Source organism: Bubalus bubalis, chromosome 2 (assembly GCF_019923935.1).
Source record: "Bubalus bubalis isolate 160015118507 breed Murrah chromosome 2, NDDB_SH_1, whole genome shotgun sequence".
NCBI classification, from domain to species: domain Eukaryota; kingdom Metazoa; phylum Chordata; class Mammalia; order Artiodactyla; family Bovidae; genus Bubalus; species Bubalus bubalis.
Window position 1 is genome coordinate 10,698,657 of NC_059158.1, and position 19,105 is coordinate 10,717,761.

The window sequence follows — 19,105 nt, forward strand, 5'->3', positions numbered from 1 at the left end:
CCGCCGATCAACTAGTTCGCACCGAGGATTCCTCTTGGTGCGTGGCCCAGTTTTCCTCAGGACGGGCTCCAACCCCTAGCCGACACCGCCCCCCGCGCCGCCACGCTCCGAGGCCTTCCCCCGGGACGCGGCGCGTCCCTCCCCCGCCGCTCGGCGCGGCGCGCGCGCGATTCCTCGATTCCACAGGCGGTTCGCGCCTCGGGTGGGGGCGGGGCGCGCGGGGAGGGGGCCGGCCGCCGCGGGGGGAGGGGGACCGCGGCCGGGGGGCGGGGGCGGGCCGGCGTGGGGAGTTCCTCGCTCGCGGACCACACGCTCTGCGGGCCAATCCCGAGCCAGCCTCGCTCAGTGTCACACGCGGGACACGTCCAAGCGTTTGTTGGCAGAGCCGGCGAGGGGGGCGGGGGCGGGGAGGAGGAGAGGGGAGTTGAGTGACAGGCTTGCGGGGCAGGCTGGGAATTGTAGTTCCCAGAGCCCATGGCCATAGCCATTTTGTAGTCGGGGGACTACAACTTCCAGAAGATCAAGGGGACCATTCTAAGGTGCCCCGGGAATAGGCGGCTCTCCCCGGGGCCAGGCGTCCTGGGGCACTGGCAACCAGCAGCCCGGCTGCAGGTAGACACGAGGCGTGGCGGGGGCTAGCGTTGTGGCGGCCGAGGGGTGAGCGGCAAGCTGGGGAAAGGGGGTGAGGTGGAGCGACCGAGCGTGCCATGCATTGAGCTAGGGAGCCTCTCTCAATTCCAGTCTTAGGCTCGGCGTGGGAGCGATGCCTGCGGGGTAGCCCGGGAAGGGTTTGTCGAGGCCTCTCCGGTGTCTCGTCGACGGGGCCGTGAGGGTCCTCTGGGCTGGGCCAGGGGCGGTCGGCACCGGAGTAGGCGGGCTCCTGGTGGCCCAGCTGTGGGAGTTTTCGGCTGGCGTCCGGCGGGGAATTACCCGAGGAGCCCTAACTTGTATAAAAGCAGAGTCCATTTAAAGTTGGGCTGGATAGCCTCTATCTCATTGGTTAGGGGGCTTGGAAAAAAGAGACTCGGCGAGCCCTCGCTGTGGTGCTGCCGCCGCCGCCGCCGCCGCTGGAGTTGACTCTTCTGCTCGCACTGCTGCAGCAGCACAAACGTGACTTCCAACATTTTTTATTTATCTTTCCCTTTTCTTTTCCAAGATGTAACTACAGCTCAGACACTAAGGACCTTCACGTTTCGCTGATGTAGTTTTTGGAGGAAAAAGGGGGGGGAGTGAAGGGCGTCGGTTTTTTTTGTGTGTGTGTGTTTCGGGGGAAATTTTCCATTATGAGTGTTTTACTAAAGTGAATTTTTTTTTGTTTGCTTCGTCTTTGGCTTTTTTTTTTTTTTTTTTTTTCCCTTCCCAATTTCGGATTTATTTCAAGGCGAATCGGGCTTTGGGGAAAGAGGAAGAAAAGTCGGATTACAAGATCAGCCACCACCAACAACAATAAAAACCACCAGGATATTTTTTTGCAAATTTCTGACGGCTTTAAATTCATGAAGCAATTGTCCCCTTTTGCAATCAGCATTTGGATCTCAGAATGAGCAAGGAAAGACCCAAGAGGAATATCATCCAGAAGAAATACGTAAGTGCTCCTAACAACACATCCTTTGACTTGTAGTTTTAAGCAATGGCTGTGAATGTCAAGTTTATAGATAATTCTGCAGCTGAAGGGTTTGAAACACAGCGTCCGATAAGGCTGTTTCTTTCTTTTCTCAAAGAAGGCTTTTCAGGCAAAGTCGTGTCTGCCTAGTTTGGATGAAAAAACAGATTGGTGTAGCGATACCTCCAGTGAATAAATTGACCTCGAATGACACAACCATAATCTAGTTTTAGATGAAAGGCAGGGGATTTTGGTGGAGCCTAGTCGGGGAGGTGGGGGCTGCGGTAATATAACTAAACTGCATTCTCGGGCGGATTTGTCCCCATATTGCACTTTGCATGCAAATGAGTCTGTGTTATTATTATTAATGTTATTTGGGAAATCGTGTAACGCGTGTGTGTTGGGAGCCCTTTAAGTTGCAATCGAGGGTCCGATTATGGCGATCTTGTTCCTTGCACTGGCACATCAAATTTAATGTATGTGGTCGTTTTGGCTTATTTGGTTCGCGACATAAACCAGTTGGGAATCATGTTACAGGGAATGCATTTGTTGGGATTGACTTTAATAATGGGACTGGTTTTGTTTAAAAATTCATGGTTTCCAGTTTTAGGGGAAAAAGACATAGAATATAGTTAACGTTTTTAAGTAGGCATGTGAATGTAAATGTAAGTGACTACAATTAATTTCTCCCAGTTAACTGGGCTTCTGAAATTTGGTGATTATTCCGAGATTTAAATGGTTTGGAATAGTTAAATTTGTTTTGTGCATAGTACAGCTACGTTTTGATTGGCATGGGGAGTGTTTTTGTTTTGTGTGTGGTGGCTTTTTTTTTTTTAAGTTTGGGGGGAGGGAGAGGGGGGACCGAGGATTAACCAAATATGCACTCGAGTGATCGGTGATTAGCTGCATGCTTTAAATCAAAGAACCCATTAAAAAAAGAAAAGGCCGAATGAACACACATTAGGAATAATGCAATGTTATAAGAAAGTTTGATTTAACTCGGGTGGACAAATTGGTGTTAATATTTTCCCTTTTTGAGCAGTGTGATGTGTGTAATGGGAGATGACCTTCGGGGCACTGGTTTTGTAAAAAATGGATTTAATGGAAAAGCTGAATACCTCTCCTTGAGGGCTGATCCAACCTAGACACGTAAACTTCAACTATGAAAGAAATGCAAGGTTAAATAATCAAGCCCAACTTAAAACGCTGCTCCCTAAAGAATTTAAGAATTAAAATACATCCGCATTGCAGAGGGCTGAGGAGAATGCAAAGGACTAGTTTAAACTCGGGCTGTAGAAACTGCAGGGAGACAAGCTTGCCTGCGAGCGTGGACGCCTTCCCGGGGCACGTCCGATCCGGGTGCAGCCACAAAGCAAAAAGGGGGTAGAACTTGGACCAGAGCCACCCCCGCCCCCACCCCAGCCCTCGCTAAGTTGGGAAGCGGCGCGGGGTGGGATTTTTTGTTCCCGGTGGTCAGCGGATTGTGTCGACTCCGGGCGTCCGGCCGCCTGCCGGTGTCTGGCTGCGGCCGCAGGAGGCAGAGCACGAGTTAACGTTCGGGAGCGGAGCCCGTGTTCCCGACGTGCTCGAGCCGGTGCGGCGCGGGGGGGAGGGCGGCGCGCGGGGGTCGCGGCGGGCTGGGCCGGGTCTGGGAGGCCGCGCGCGGCCTGTAGGGGGCGGGCTGCGGGCTCGGGGCGGGCGGGCGAGCGGGTGGGTGGGTGGGGCGCGGGGGCGGCGCGGCCGGTCCGCCTGGGGAGGGGGCGGTGCGGGGCGGGGGCGTGGCGGGGAGGGGGCGGGCAGCGCGCGGCTGCGGCGGGCGCCCCCCAGCGCGCGCACGGCAGAGCATGGCGGCGGCGGCGCAGCCGGCTCCCCGCGGCCTGGCCCGCCGGCTCCAGTGCGGGCCCGGGCGCAACAGGTTAAGCAGGCTAGACGTCAGCGCGCCCCCTCCCCGCCCCCCGGTTCCTCCCCTGCCTCGCGTCGGCCTCCTCCCCCTCCCTCCGCCCCCAGCCTCCGGGTTCCCGGACGCTCCGGCCGGGTTCTGTTGTCATTGTGACGTCACAAAGGGACGGGCCGGGGTGGAACCTTCTCCTCCTCCGTGACGTCAAAAGTCGGGCGGGAGGTTCCAGCGCGGCGGGGCTGCGGGGGCGGAGGGAGCGGTGCGGAGGCGGGGGCTGTCGCGCTTGGGGAGGAGGAGGATGCGATCGGCCTCGGCCTTCCGCCCCGAAGCGCCGCACTGCCCTCCAGGTGAGCGCTGGGAGCCTCTGGTCCACTTGCGAGCGCCCCCGACCCTGCTCTGGTTCCGTTTGGGAGGTGGGCAGCAGGGCGGAGACGCCTCCTGTCTGCGAAAACGTTTTCGCTTCCTCTGTTTCCAGGTCTGCTGACGGCTGTGGCGTTATAGCGGTGGTGGTCGTGCTTTCTCGTCAGTGCTTTTGCAAAGCAGGGAAACTTCAATGGGGCAGCTTGGCTTTGCAGGGGAACCGCGTGATGGGTTTGGCCACCTTGTCACTTTAAGTCGTGTTGGGGATGTCACGACAGGACGTGGCGGGGTGATGCTGCACAGCATCAGCTGTTGGTTTTTCTGGAAGCCTTGAAACACCAGAGTGGCACTTCGTTATGCCAGCTCTAGGCCTACGGAGTAGTTTTGGGGTTGGGGCAGACGGAAGACCAGTCATCGGTAGGTGTGCTTGGAAGAGCACTGGACTGCAAGTCTAAGGAGTCTTGGGCTCAGTTCTTCAGAACGAGAGCACGAGGGGCGGGAAATCTAGGTTTATTTACTCATATGTAAAATAGAAAAAGTAATACATGCTTTTGCCTTTTCATTTTATCTGAGATCGCGTGCGTGAGATGATGTGCGTGGAAGATGTAAAACTATGTTGTTTCTATGTAAGATGAAATCATTACTTGAGCTGGTGGAAGGCAGCGCATTTCCTGCAGTTGGTCTCAAAAGCCTTAGCTGCCTGCCGCGTTGCCATTTAGCTTATTGCTTTAGCAAAACAGAGTTTGGGGGTGGGATTGTAGATGGCAGGCTTTGGGGAAAATGATTATTATATTTCATATTAAATGACATCTTTGAAAAACTCATAAATTGTAGTGTAATCCTGTCTTAATTGCTGGGCACGAGTCCCACTACAGTACCTTAAATAACTGAAAACATTTGCCTTTCAAAGCCCCAATCCACTTGGACAATAAAAAGTTACATGTTTTGCTCTATGGATATCTTATGCCATTCCCGTCACTCCACTGGTTGGTTATTGCTGTCGAGTGTAACAGATAAGATACCTAGACTTAAGAACTATTTGATATTTGATGCTTTATAGAAGGTGTGAGTTTGAAATAAAAATCTCTGCCACATGAAGATATGATTCATGCAGTTAGCAGGAAAACAAATTATCAGTTTGATTTCTAGGACAGCTCAAGAAGAATTTGTAACACTAGGTTGTAAATTTTAGGTATTTAATTTTCTGATTTAAAAGTGCAGTATGATTGAAAACTCTGGGAAAAGTTTGTGTTACAAGATTCAAAAGCAAAGTTTACTATAATTGCATAAAATTGTAAAGAGAAAAAGTAGAACTACACCAAAATGTAGTGGTAGGATTTATAAGTTGGTTCCCCCCACTCCCACCAGTTTTACACCCAATTGATTTATTTTATGGCTCTCCGGGAAAAAACCTGCATACCTTATTTAATTGCTGTTTTTTTTTTCTTTTTTGAGCTGTTTAGGTGGCTTGCTTTCTGCCTGTCTCTAGTAGTGGAGAAAAACCATTCTCTTTTTCACATAAGTCTCTGGGCAGAAACAGTTTAGCAACAATCGTGGTCTGGAGAGATTATGGAAGGAATACTGCTGTCAAGAGTCCGAAGTGTGTTGCTGAGATTTAAAAAGGAAAAAAAAAATCATCTTTAAAAATAATCCAATTTATGATTACCTGGGTTATTATTACTTTACTGTAGACAAGTATCTGACTTGTGTATTCCCCACAGCCATTGGCCCAAAGGGCCAACTAGAATTACTTGGTGCTTAGATGGTTTCATGGCTGTTTCCTGTCGTAAGAGGTCAGACCAGTTCTTGTTGCTTGGCTGAGGGCTGTTGACTCACTTCCAGATGCCTTGGAAAGAACTTCAGTGTTAATCTTAATATATATCCTGCTCCAAAGGTTATTTAAAATTTCCTCCTTCAGAAAGAGAAAAATTTTTTTGAGTATGTAACCAGTGTCTTTAAGATTTTAAATAGAACCCTTCTTTTCGGAGACGATATGGGAAAGTCATGTTAAGCCTAACATTGAAACACTCGGTAAAGGCTAAGCTGAACTTTTTTTTTTTTTTAAGTTTAATGAGAGTTTTATTTAACCTAGTATATTGAACACATGATCATTTTAACATATAATCAATAAAAATAGAAATCTATACAAATCTACCTTTTTTTTTTCCCATCTTGTGTCTTTGAAACCTAGTGTGTTTTTTGATCCTTACAGGACAGCTCAATTTGGACAAGTCATTGCTTCGTGTAACTGAACATATGAAGCTGTCCTACTGAACAATCCAGATCTGTGTAACCAGAGCTGTATCTCAAGTAGCATGGTGTCTGTGTTGGTGAAAAACATTAAGTCCTACAAAATCGAACACTAAAAATTACAGGGCTAATGGAAAAATAAGGATGAAACATGTCACTCAAAACATATGCAACTTTGGTAAAGCGAACCATAATCAGTTAGTAATCTGGATCTGGAAAAATGACAAGAAGTGCTCAGGTAGGCAGCTCAGACTCCAGAGTGAATTGTAAAAATTGAGAGGTGTTATATTGGCAGTATTTTTATAGAGTGCAGCTCGTGTTGCCAGGGCAGTATGGATGGAACGATGCTGTTAGCTGTAGGTGGGCATTGGTGGTTTTTTTTTTTTTTTTTTTTCCGCCTTATGGGTTTTTTTTTTTCCCTCGCCTTATGGTTTTTGTTTTTTTTTGGTGAAGGTGAACTTTTGAGCTTCTTGGTAGATGCACACTTTTCTAGTTTACTGCAAGTTTTTTTTTTTTAATTGTAAATGGATGCTGAAGAGATTCTTTAGGTTTATTTTTAAGGTTTGCCCTTGGTCATGCTGGTCTGAGGACCTGGCTTTTTAACACTCAGCCATACGTTTTTCAGTCTGAGTAGTTTCCTTTTTGGAATTCTGCTTGTATGGTTCTGATCTTCCTGTTACTGGTCTGTGTCTAAATCTTTCCTAGGATCATAGCAACAGCTCTTGTACTAACCACCTTCCACCTACCCAGCCTACCCAGTTCTTCTGGCTGAAGGACATCCTGGCCGTGACATCCCTGCATGAAGCTCCCTGCCAGTGGGCAGGCCCAGGGCAGTGTGTGCCTCTGTCCCCTTTGGCTCTTACCCATATAGAAGGCTTGCCAAGTGCCAGTTGTTTGTTCCCAAATCTGGTTATTCCAGTTAGACTTATTATTGCAATTTCAGTTAAATATTATATAAACCTTTGAACGAGTGTGACAAGAGAGTTGGTTTCTATGAAAACCTGAAGCTGAATGTTTGGGAATCCTTGATAAAAGTGAATTACTGTAAAAACGAGATTGTTAACTTAGATGTGGGCCTGCCATTTAAAAGACTTGGATGAAATCTGTAAGGTTTCGCACCCATACTGCTTTGCAAGTGGTTCCCTTTTAAGAACCAAGCTTCATTTATGGCTGAACTCCCTTCCCAACAAACAAAAAAGCATGACATGAAGTACCATGAATTCTCAAAATTATCTGTAACAAGAACTTCCCTGGTGGTCCGGTGGTTAAGAATCCGCCTTCTAAGGCAGAGGACACTGGTTTGATCCCTGTTGAGGGAACTAAGATCCGACATGCCTCGAGGCAGCTGAGCTGGGGCACCACAGGAGAAGCCCCTGTGCTGCAGCTGAGACCAAATAAATAATTTTAAAAAATCTGTAACTAAAAGCATATTCGTGTGTTCATTACATTCACTTGTATATATATGCTCAACCTATGTACACGTATATTAAAGATATACTGCTTAACAGACTTTACGTTAGCTAACCAACTTAATGGTCCCTATCAGCTCTAAGAGTGCTTCCATTATATTTAGCCTTAATCCCCAAATATTAAACTAGACTTCTTATCTAGTTCATGCCAGGTAGCGTAGATAAAATGTGGGTCAGTTAGAGTGGCCCTGCTGAGGTAATTTGTAATACTTTCAGAGTTTGTGTCGTTCTCAGGATGGTGGGGGTTAGAAAGATGAGTGATTTTACACTTCATTTATGTGGAGTTCAGAAGCTTATATCTTGTAATCCAGCAACTTTAATTATTTTGTCTTACTTAGGAGATATCATAAAGGTCTGTTCCATTTCAGATCCTTAAGCCTACCTTTTAATGGAACGAGACACATTGAACTTCAGTTTTTTCTGTTTGAATCAGTTTCTCTTGTTTCTTTCCTCTGCAAACCTTGCTTCCTTTTCCAGGCCCCAGACTTGGTGTTTTGGGTCCTTTTTGTCTGCCCATAAAGCCTTCTCCACATTTGCCCCTTCATCTCAGACCACTTTCATTCCAGGAGGTGGGAACTCGGATGACTTTGGTCTCCTTTTTTGAAAAAGACAATTTGAGTGAGATTTTTCCTTATCCTTTTAGGATATAATTTTTCTTGACTTCTAACAACCCCATGGCCTTCTGACAGTCTCAGTAAGAGTTTTTCATTCATTTTTGATTCAGAATAAAATTGTCAGAAGTAGAGCTGAGCCTACTCCCGGTTGATCGATCTGCTTGCTTCTGGCACGTCCTGTCCTGCCACCTCTTGGAGGTGGCTTTTGTCTGTCGTTGTTCTCTTGTTCTCTTTCTCAGGATGTGTGGGGTGAGGAGGGGCCCACATTTTGCAGAGGTGGATCCCGTTCCCAAGGGCCAGGTCTCAGGCCCATCTGAGTGGGCAGCTGGGCTCCAGCCCTGGGCCCTGTGTTTCTGTTGGGCTTGCTTTCTACTTCCACCGGTCTGTCTGGCCACAGACTTTACCACTCTTGTGAGGGGGCTTGCCCATGCCTCTTAGGACTTTTCTGCCATTTGAAGAATTGTACCAGCAGAGCTTGGACTGTAGGAAACACACTAGCATCATGAGGAGAAGACCCAGTCAGTTCTGAAATAACCGCCCACAGTTATTGTTTCTCTAGTGAGCTCTCAGGAGAGGAAGAGACTGTTGAGTCCATTTTATAGAAGGGAAAACTGAGGCCAGCAGTCCCTGGCCAGGGAGTGAAAGGCTGGATCTCCTCCCCATATTTTAGTCTAGATGAACTGGAGGTAAAAGGAATGATCAGAGTAGCCCCAGGAGGTGGGGAAGAGGCCATAATCGAGCCTTTGGTGAGGTTTTTTTTACCTGAGAAAGTTGAGGGGAGGTTGAGGCAGTTTGTCAGCCTCCATAGCAGGAGTGGATCTGTTGCAAGTGAGTGTTTGTTATTTTTTTAAACACCAGTTGGTGGAGCTACCCTCTTCTCCCCAGCTGCCTGTCTCCTTAAGAAAAAGCTTTGAGGTCCCAGATGCCCTGGGGCCTGGCTAGTACTTGCTCCGCATTTTATTAGTGCCCCCAACCCATCCTCTCCGGTGTACCTGAGAGCTGACCTGGGCTGTGTTTGCTCTCCAGGCTTCTGAATTCATTTGCTTTTGTAGGGTCTGTAACAAATAGGCTTCGATGCTTTTTCTGGCAACTTTATTGTTGCCCCTGACTTTTGCTGCTTAGGGGACCATGGGGCGCTGGGGGAAATCATTTGCCCTCAAATCCTCAGCAGGGTCTGGGCTGGGCAGTCAACAAAGGCTGCCCAGATGTGTTAATGAGGCTGCGTGAGTAATGAGAACATTACATGTAATTACTCACACATTCATAGGACGTATGAAGGCCTTAGAAAGGGGAACCCTACTGACAGTTCTTGGGAGCTGATTCTGAGAGCTGGTGCAGCCTAGAAGGCCTAAATTGGATTTTAAGTTCTAATTTTGTAAGTCTGTCAAGCTCCACCACCCATGAAGAGGTAGGCAGTGAGCACTGAAATACTGGCAGCAGTGTTCAGTTACCAGGAGCCCTAGAAGGTCATCTGATTCATAGCCACACACTTTGCCCCTTTGTATTCCCTCCATGGCTCTTGTCACATATTTTCTCTGGTACAGTCAGCAGTATTTTTGGGTAGGGGGTGGGGTGGGTGTTTTCCATCAAGAGACCCTCTGGTTGATGTGACTTGAGTCACCCAGGGGGAATGTTGGGAGACTTTTTGGTGCCCTGTTTTTGTGGCTCTCTTCTTAAATCTGGGTGGTTCTTTCTCCATTTTTTTCCCCAACCACAGTTTGGGTTAGAGCTTGATCTACAATGGTTGTGTGTGCTATCTCTTGTTTCTCATTTCTACCAGCTGTTAGAAGTCTTTGGTGCCTGTGGGGGCAAAAACAGGTGCCAGGAGGAAATGAGAAGGGATTAGGGCTGTGCATGTGTTTCTTGCATTTATTCCCTCCCTGGGTTTGCAGGAGGGGCGCTGCATGAATGCTTACTCTGTTTAGCAGCAGTTGGATGTCGACCTTATTAGGACTTGGAGTGTTTTGTGCTTTGTGTCCATGCCTCATTGCTTGTATGTGGGCTTGGGGAATTTAATGCCTCAGATTGTGAGGGGCTTGTTCTGAATGTGTAGGACACCTCTGTGGTCATAGTGGACAAGATTGGGAATATGAGCTGAGCTCAGGGTTGAGCCCTGTGTTGCACTGGCTGTGTGACCCTGGGCAAGCCACATAACCTCGCTGAGCTGCTTCCTCACCGGAAAACTTGTTCCATGCACCTCACAAGCTTGTGGCTCGGAGGGTCAGTGAGATTTTTGATGTGAAAGCACTTTGTAAACTGCATACTATGCACAAATGCTCAAGAAGGTATGATTACACAGTTGGAAATCACCAACCTAGAGATATGAGGCCTGTCAGCAGCCTTCCAGGCTGACTCAGAAATGAATAAATCATATGAATTCTGTGCCTCTTAACAAGCCAAATGAAGAGCAACAGATACTCTGAAGTCCGTTTTGGAATATAGAACAAAGCTTTAAAGATTAGAAGGTGATTATATTCAGTATCTTGTAAAAAACCTGTAATGAAAAGGAATCTGAATTAAAAAATTACAGAATCACTTTGCTGTACACCTGAAATTAGCATGGTATTGCTGTACACCTGAAACTGAATCACTTTGCTATACACTTGAAACGAACACAGTATTATTAAAAAAAAAATTTAGACAACAATGTGATCTCTTCCCACCCCCCACTTTCTGGTGGTTGAGTGTCTTCTGTATTATCCAGCTCTTGATTTCTGAACCTGACTGGGTGGTGAACTAGAGTGACAGATTGAGAATTCAGGTTAGAGCGGCACTGAAGCTTTCCACAGAGATGTTCATCTTGGGCCTTGGAGCAGTGTTCCTTGACCTTGAACATTGGCTCAAGCTAAGTTTGTCCTCGACGCAGCACGCAAAGCCCTTGCTCTGCCTTGAGCTTGGGGCTACCCTTTCCACTGCAGCTGACCCAGCCTCCTGGTCTTTGCACATCCTGGTTCCTCAGCTTGCTTTGGGGCCGATTGCCTGCCCAGTCCTGCTGAGCCCACCTAGACCGCTCTGTGACCTGATTGGACAGCCTGCCACTCTCTTCCTCCCATCAGGCAGAGCCAAGCCCCCTTTCTGTGAGCCTGCCTCCTCACAACTACCTCTCTGAAATTAGTGTTTACATGTATCTCTTCCTGTTAACGCCACATGAGTAGAGGCTGAATTTTCTGTCATCATACAGTTTAGGAAATATTTGCTGAGTATTTAAAATCCTATCCAGTAGTGGGAGGGAATTGGTAAGGATCTAGCGGAAAAAGGTGAGCTTTACTATTCAGAATTTCACAGCTGAGGAAACAGGTGTCTAGGGACAAAGGTTGCACATTTTACAGTGACACTGCCAGGGCATGAGACCCAGCGCCCGCCGCAGGGGAGGCCGTCAGGGGCACGAGACCCAGCGCCCGCCGCAGGGGAGGCCGTCAGGGGCACGAGACCCAGCGCCCGCCGCGGGGGAGGCCGTCGGGGGCCCGAGACCCAGCGCCCGCCGCGGGGGAGGCCGTCGGGGGCCCGAGACCCAGCGCCCGCCGCGGGGGAGGCCGTCGGGGGCCCGAGACCCAGCGCCCGCCGCGGGGGAGGCCGTCGGGGGCCCGAGACCCAGCGCCCGCCGCGGGGGAGGCCGTCGGGGGCCCGAGACCCAGCGCCCGCCGCGGGGGAGGCCGTCGGGGGCCCGAGACCCAGCGCCCGCCGCGGGGGAGGCCGTCGGGGGCCCGAGACCCAGCGCCCGCCGCGGGGGAGGCCGTCGGGGGCCCGAGACCCAGCGCCCGCCGCGGGGGAGGCCGTCGGGGGCCCGAGACCCAGCGCCCGCCGCGGGGGAGGCCGTCGGGGGCCCGAGACCCAGCGCCCGCCGCGGGGGAGGCCGTCGGGGGCCCGAGACCCAGCGCCCGCCGCGGGGGAGGCCGTCGGGGGCCCGAGACCCAGCGCCCGGCGCGGGGGAGGCCGTCGGGGGCCAGAGACCCAGCGCCCGCCGCGGTGGGAGGCCGTCGGGGGCCCGAGACCCAGCGCCCGCCGCGGTGGGAGGCCGTCGGGGGCCCGAGACCCAGCGCCCGCCGCGGTGGGAGGCCGTCGGGGGCCCGAGACCCAGCGCCCGCCGCGGTGGGAGGCCGTCGGGGGCCCGAGACCCAGCGCCCGCCGCGGTGGGAGGCCGTCGGGGGCCCGAGACCCAGCGCCCGCCGCGGTGGGAGGCCGTCGGGGGCCCGAGACCCAGCGCCCGCCGCGGTGGGAGGCCGTCGGGGGCCCGAGACCCAGCGCCCGCCGCGGTGGGAGGCCGTCGGGGGCCCGAGACCCAGAGCCCGCCGCGGTGGGAGGCCGTCGGGGGCACGAGACCCAGAGCCCGCCGCGGTGGGAGGCCGTCGGGGGCACGAGACCCAGAGCCCGCCGCGGTGGGAGGCCGTCTGGGGCACGAGACCCAGAGCCCGCCGCGGTGGGAGGCCGTCTGGGGCACGAGACCCAGAGCCCGCCGCGGTGGGAGGCCGTCTGGGGCACGAGACCCAGAGCCCGCCGCGGTGGGAGGCCGTCGGGGGCACGAGACCCAGAGCCCGCCGCGGTGGGAGGCCGTCGGGGGCACGAGACCCAGAGCCCGCCGCGGTGGGAGGCCGTCTGGGGCACGAGACCCAGAGCCCGCCGCGGTGGGAGGCCGTCTGGGGCACGAGACCCAGAGCCCGCCGCGGTGGGAGGCCGTCTGGGGCATGAGACCCAGCGCCTGCCACAGTGGAATGCCATCTGGGGATACTGCCTTTGGACCCATTTTTCAGAGATGCATTCTCCTGCCAGGTGTATCCTCAGTTACCCATGGTAACTGCAGTCATTGATTCATTTTCACAGGAAGATAAAATCCACATGTAATCCCCATATATAATTGGGCCATTAATGTTTGCCCCTGTTTGAAAATGATTATTTTGTCCTAGAAGTCATTCATTGCAGACAACAACATGAAGGTAAAAATCTATTGCAGTCACCTACGGGGCGTTCCGGTGAAGGCAATGGCACCCCACTCCAGTACCCTTGCCTGGAGAATCCCATGGACGGAGGAGCCTGGTGGGCTGCAGTCCATGGGGTCGCTAAGAGTCGGACACGACTGAGCAACATCACTTTCACTTTTCACTTTCATGCATTGGAGAAGGAAATGGCAGCCCACTCCAGTGTTCTTGCCTGGAGAATCCCAGGGACGGGGGACCTGGTGGGCTGCCGTTTGTGGGGTCGCACAGAGTCGGACACGACTGAAGCGACTTAGCAGCAGCAGCAACGGGGCGTTCCTGCACTTGTACAAATGTCGTTTTACATATATGGGCTCTTACTCTTAAGTGATAGTCTCTTCTGGGCTCTTTGCATTTATATCTCATTTCAGTTACCAAAAGAGGATTCTGCATCATGATTGTTTTAAAATTGTTTAATTTTGGTTGCGCTGGGTCTTTGTTGCTGTGCTTGGGCTTTCTCTAGCTGGGGGTGAGCAGGGGCTACTTGTCTGGTTGCGGAGCACGGGCTCCAGGGTGTATGGGCTTCAGTAGTTGCCACGCGCTGGCTCAGTAGTTGTGGCCCGTGGGCTTAGTTGCCTCGAGGCACGTGGGATCTGAGCCCGTGTCCCTGCGTTGGCCCGTGGATTCTTATCCACGGCACCACCGGGAAAGTCCCCTGCACTGCTTTTCAGTAGCTGCTGGGCACCTGGTCAGTCTGGAGCAGGGTTTTCTTGTCTTGTGTGGTCTTGAGGGCTTCTCCACACAGTGTGGGGGCCGTTGTCCACAGTGATGCGTATGCTGTGCCTTTCCTGTGTCTTCCTGCACTTAATTCCAACTTCCTCCAGGTGAAATGACCACTTTGTGTTACGGTGTTTACGTTCAGATCCCTCTCAATGCCTGTTTTCTGAGAGAAAGGCTGCACTAATTTACGGCCCCCCAGGTAGTGCCAGTGGGTTTGTTTGTTTGTTGTCTGCTTTTAAAAACCAATACAGGCACTTGTAACAAGTAGTAAAGATGTCAGTTGGGTTTTATTTAAGTTTCTGTTTTCTTTCCTTGTCCTCTCTCAGGGCATTAGAACTAAATGAGATGAGATATGGGGAAGCACTTTGTAAAACAAAATTGCTCTGAGAACACAACATGTTATGAGTTAGGATGACTGTAGCTGTGAAGGGACAAGGCTCTGTAGGATTGTACAATTACACATTTCTTGTTTATGAAATGGTTCTTTTGTGAGAACACAATGTAACTTTAAAATGACCCGAAACCCCATTATTTTTACAAGTGATTTCAGCCTTGTTTTGGAGGTGGGCTTTGTATGGTTACAAAGGTCCCATTGGGCTCTGGCTTGAAAGACTTTAGTTAAGTACAGCAGATATATTTTGGCTGTTGACCATGCTCTTACCTGTTGTTGTTTAGTATCTCAGTCTTTTGTGAACCCATGGACTGTCGCCCACCATGGGATTCTCCAGGCAAGAAGACTGGAGCGGGTAGCCATTGCCTTCGCCGGAGGATCTTCCCTCCCCAGGGATCGAACCTGCGTCTCTTGCGCCTCCTGCATTGCAGGTGGATTCTTTACCATTGAGCCACCAGGGAAGCCTCTGACTATGTTACGGGTGAGAAAATAAGACATTGTCTTTGTCCTTAGAGAATTTATGGTTCAGCTGACAGCAGGGATGCCAAACTCTGGGAAGAGAGCTGTTGGCCTCAGATTAATCACTTCCCCTCAATCTGAGTTTCTTCCTGCGTGAAATGGGGATACTCACACCTTCATTTATTGGCTCTCAGGGTCATTTTGGGGGAGGCAGAGTCGGATGTTAACATGTGAAGTGTTATAAACTAGCTATCTAGATCAGATTATTCTTATTTTAGGTCCCACGGGTCTTTGTGGCTGTAATTCTCTAGCCTCAAGGTTGAAGAGGGAACACCATGTTTCTGGGTCATCCTTGCTGATTTCAGGCTGTCCGGGTTGTCTGAGAAAGAAGATAGAAATGAAAATAATATAGGTGCTTTTCCTTTCACATTTATGAAAAAATGCAGTGTGACGATTTTTTATGGCAGACGTACTTGTTGATTGTTCTGATGATGGCTTTTTATCGACCTCCCTCCCCCCATGTGAGAAGGAGGTGGTATCCCAGAACTGCTAAGAAGCACCATTGACGAGTACTTCTGGGTGAACTTGTTTGCCTTCTTTTTCATCCTTGAGTAAAGATGTCCCTGTAGAGATAAGTTGGGACTTAGACGCTTGTCGGCTTTGCCTCGGTTGCCGCTTCTCCGTCCTTCTGCACAGAGCACTGATGCACCGCGTGTTCTCTTTTTGGCTTGTGATAGTGTGTTGGTGTTGAGGGGGGAAGAGGCAGCGTGGTGGGGATGAGCCACGTCCTGGAGTCCCAGTTAAGTGGCCAGCACGTGACTCCTACCTGCTGTAGTGGCCGACCCCCCATGCTGGTCCCCGGCTCATACCAGCTGACTCCTTTCCAGCCTGATCACCCCAAGTGGCGAAGGGGTTTGATAGGTGCCAAATAGTCAGTCAGCCTGGTTTCTTTTTTTTTTAATTTTTATTTATTTTTAATGTGGCTTATTAATGTGTAAAAATGACAAGACACTTGGTGTTGCTCAGTAAAGAGCTCATTCCTGATTCTTACGTGGCTTTTGTCTTTGACATTCGATTCCATCCACTCTACAGCCTTTTCACTCGGACTTGAGTTGATGACAGTTTTTTGAGAGGGGTGTTTTTTTTGATATAGTTACTTCTGTACACTGCACCTCATTCTGAAAAGGATTCAGGGCCATAATGAGCAGTCATCCCGAGAGCAAACAGTTTTTTCTTTGACCCGAGTGTATTCACTTTCTAAATGCCCAGAGTGACAACCGGATTAAAATAATGGGCAGTGAGCATTAGTCCGCAACCCAGCAGTGTTTGGGCTGAGTGGCTTTTTGTTTTAGCTCTGTAAACTTGACCTAAAAGTTTAGGTAAAGGTGAGGTTTGTTAAGTAATATTGCTATTGACACCCTGACAGAATTTTTAATGCAGAGGGATTTTAAAGTTCTTTAAAGAAGTTTAAAGTTTAAAAAAGAATTTTGAGGTAATCCCAGTGGTGAGCACATCCTTGAATAGCCAAGATCAGATTTCTGTTTAAATGCCAGTGCAGTTCAATATCACCTTTTCTCACCGTACATGGTGCCAGGGAGAGTCTGGATCTAATAAATGTTTTCTTGGGGTAGCAGTTGGTAGATGTGAGTGACTGCATGATTCTGTTCTGTGTCTTTAACAATGTTTGAAGAGTCTCATTCTGTGTCATAATCCTCAAAACTGCTATTAGGATTCCAAACCATTGTGGTTTAAACTTTGCTGGAGTCTGAAAGGTGGCAGATGGACTGGAAGGGAACCTCCTCTAAGTGAAGAACGCTTTTGACTTGCCTGCTTGTCCCAGACTCTGGGCGTATCCTAGCCACAGGCCATGTCTCCTGGTGGGAGAAGGTGGGGGATACTTACTTCTTTCTTTCTCCTGGACAGTATCCCCCCGCCCAGCTCAGTATAAACACCATCATGTAGTCCTGCGGAAACTCCTAATACAAATATGGACTTGCAAAGCCCGGAGAAGCGCATGGAGAAGTACACTCTTGTACTTGTGTTAAATAAAAACTCTAATGATGCCATAAAAATGAGTTTTCTTTTCTGGTAAGCTTGGAAGCACTGGGAGGTGGGAAGGACGGGTCTGACTTGGAAATCTGAGGCTGAAAAGTCTGTATACGCTTTTTTTTTTTTCCCCTCCTAACTCCACTTCTGCTCCAATTATATGAAGCGCTTGCTACCCAGACACTGCTGCTGCTGCTAAGTCACTTCAGTTGTGTCCGACTCTGCAACGCCATAGATGGCAGCCCACCAGGCTCCCCCGTCCCTGGGATTCTCCAGGCAAGAACACTGGAGAGCCCCAAATGAAACACACTTTCTACTTTTGACCCCATAGATGGCAGCCCACCAGGCTCCCCCAGTCCCTGGGATTCTCCAGGCAAGAACACTGGAGAGCCCCAAATGAAACACACTTTCTACTTTTTTTTTTCCTTTCCGTCTAACATGAGACTTGCTGAAGTTGTCATGTTATTTCTTTCCAGAATTTATTGGAGCACTAGGCAAAACCTCTTGGGAGTATAAATAATGATGATTGTAAAGAACAGTCAGTTTACCAAGGGAGGCCATTATCTTTGACTTGCAAAGGCTTTTACAGCTGAACATCGTTTGCTTACAGTTGTTTAATACAAATGAAGACCTTAATGGTACCTATTGTAAGAGGAGTTCTTTTACTGTATTTGTACACGGAGGTCATCTCAATAAAGAACAGAACCCCTTGCTCAGTCCTAACTGCCTGTTTCTCCAGATAGGCATTGTTTACTGTCCAAGGTAACCTGGATGGTGCTTCGTGGCTGCCTTTTTCCTCCCATCCACCACACGGAATCCTCCCTGCTGAGTGTGAAAAGATTTCTAAGGCTGACAAAGTGATTCTGAATGTACTTTTAGAGTCTCTCCTCTAACTGCTTCCTTCCCAATTTCCGAATCCAAAGATGGTTTTAAAACGAATTTACGGGACTAGTCTAAGTAGGCACTGACATCGGATAAATATACTTAAATGGTAGGCTGTCATGCTCTTGATTAAAGCCCACAACATAGCTGCAGGGAAATCGGAAGACTGCAGTTGCACTTTTTATTTTTGGGGAGATTAAAGTTACCCCTCATCACACTTTTCAGTCCAACTACAGAGTGTGTATATGCTTGGCATACATTGCTGTCCTTGGCTGCTGCATCTTTAGCACAGTGTCAGCCCCTTTTAGCCTTTCTTTTTAGAAACGCATATCCTCAGCTTACTCCAGCTCTTTTGGCAGGTCTTCAGCTATGTTTCTCTTGGCGCTCCACTGGTGGTTCAAGACGAAAGGCATCCGAGGCATCTCAGTCTTCCCCGAGTGATCTTGGATGTGAATGTGATTTTTTTTTCCTCCCCTCTTAAACAGTTCAGTAGTTTTTAGTATATTTGGAGTTGTGCAGCCATCACTGCGATCAATTTTAGAACCTTTTCCTCACCCCCAAAGAGAAACTCCATACCCACTGGCAGGCGCGCCACATCTCATCCCAGTTTTTCCAGTCTCTGGCAACTGCTAATCTCAGTGAATTTGCCTGTTCTGGACACTTTATGTAAATAGAATCAAACAGTACACGGTCTTTTGTGACTGGCTTCTTTCACTTGGCATGATGTGTTCGAGATTCCTTCACATTGTAGTGTGTATCCATAAAAAGGACTCAATTACTTTTTTATGTCTGAATAATACTTCATTTATTTACTGCTCTTTGACCTACGAAGCTGTTCATCTCAGCCTGCGTCCCTGCACCTCCTGTGTTCTGCTCAGCAGAGGGCTGCGTGAGGGCCTCTCCTTTTCAGGTGGCTGCCTTGCCTTTTTGGGGTGTGGTTCTCACTTTCCTCCCTGCCTGACTGCCACTCTTCACTGTGTGTGGGTGTCCAACAGGGGTCTCACTGCCTCTCCCCCTTTGCAAGCTCAGTTAGGCATGAGAAAGTGGTGGGACTTGGAATTTCATCATGTGTTGGTTGGCTTTCTGTGGGTGCTCAGGGGTTTGGGTTGTTGTTTTGGCCTTCAGATGAATCTCTGCATGGCATTTACCATATGGTTTTGGGAGGCGCCAGGACTTAAAAACCCTGGCTCCTCTCTGGGAGCCGGGAAGGACTGAGGAGCTGTTTTCCTACATCACCTTTGGTTTTGACCTTGTCGTGGTTGCTGATGTTGACATTCTTTGCTGAAAGGTACAGGAAAGAGAGCTACTGTCTGCCTAGAGGTTCCCCTGATTTTCTTGATCCTTCCAAGCCTAGTTTTCCCTAAACAAAAATGCTTAAAAAATCAGAAAAGGCTCTCTGCAAAGTTGTTTAAGAAATGGGAGTTCTTTTAAGGAAGATGGGTGG

The 19,105-nt window shown here is 49.6% G+C and overlaps 1 protein-coding gene across 2 annotated transcripts in view; it reads left to right on the forward strand.

The window, feature by feature from the left end:
• Positions 1-462: 462 nt before the first annotated feature.
• The window catches only part of JARID2 (jumonji and AT-rich interaction domain containing 2), a 233,248-nt gene continuing 214,605 nt past the window's right edge, over positions 463-19,105 (forward strand). Inside the window, exons 1-2 of one of the 2 annotated variants that reach the window (XM_025265943.3) lie at positions 463-612; positions 1,382-1,585. In XM_025265943.3, coding sequence (XP_025121728.2) covers positions 1,541-1,585 — 45 coding nt within the window. In that variant the 5' untranslated portion in view covers positions 463-612; positions 1,382-1,540. Of the gene's footprint in view, positions 613-1,381; positions 1,586-3,717; positions 3,848-19,105 lie in introns of those variants that run through there. The other variant, XM_025265949.3, reaches the window with a different exon arrangement.